Raw genomic sequence first — 392 nt, forward strand, 5'->3', positions numbered from 1 at the left:
CCCGCCGGGGCCCAGCCCCGCTGCCTCTGCAGCCCCGGAAAAGCCCACTCACTCCTCTTCCGCCATCTTCTCCCCCATCCTGCGGAGCCTCCAAGACCACCGAGTTCGGAGCCGCGGGGCTAGAACAGTCCGCTTTTGCTTCCGGCTTCCGCTGGAGGCGCGGGCGGGCCAACGAGCGAGGGGCGGGGCTTCGGTTGAGCGAGGGCGGCCCTCTGTTCCCTCGTCTTGGTGGCCCGAGGGAGGAAGGGGGCGCGCGGGAGGACCTTATCAGGCCCTTTGAAGTAGCATTTTCCGCTTGGGCCAGGTGAGCTTCAGAGCCAGATTCTGGTGTTTCCCCATCACAAGGCGGGACGTTTTGGAGGAAACTCCCGTGAGGTCACTGACTCTCCCTG

The 392-nt window shown here is 65.8% G+C and overlaps 1 protein-coding gene across 1 annotated transcript in view; it reads right to left on the bottom strand.

Annotated features, from left to right (window-relative positions):
• SLC9A8 (solute carrier family 9 member A8) overlaps nt 1-158 on the bottom strand; it is a 93278-nt gene extending 93120 nt beyond the window's left edge. Inside the window, exon 1 of the mRNA XM_006141277.3 lies at nt 53-158. Within this exon, the coding sequence (XP_006141339.1) occupies nt 53-78 (26 nt within the window). The 5' untranslated portion in view covers nt 79-158. The remainder of the gene's footprint in view (nt 1-52) is intronic.
• Nucleotides 159-392: the final 234 nt, after the last annotated feature.

The sequence above is a fragment of the Tupaia chinensis genome, unplaced genomic scaffold (assembly GCF_000334495.1).
Source record: "Tupaia chinensis unplaced genomic scaffold, TupChi_1.0 Scaffold000049_1, whole genome shotgun sequence".
NCBI lineage: Eukaryota > Metazoa > Chordata > Mammalia > Scandentia > Tupaiidae > Tupaia > Tupaia belangeri.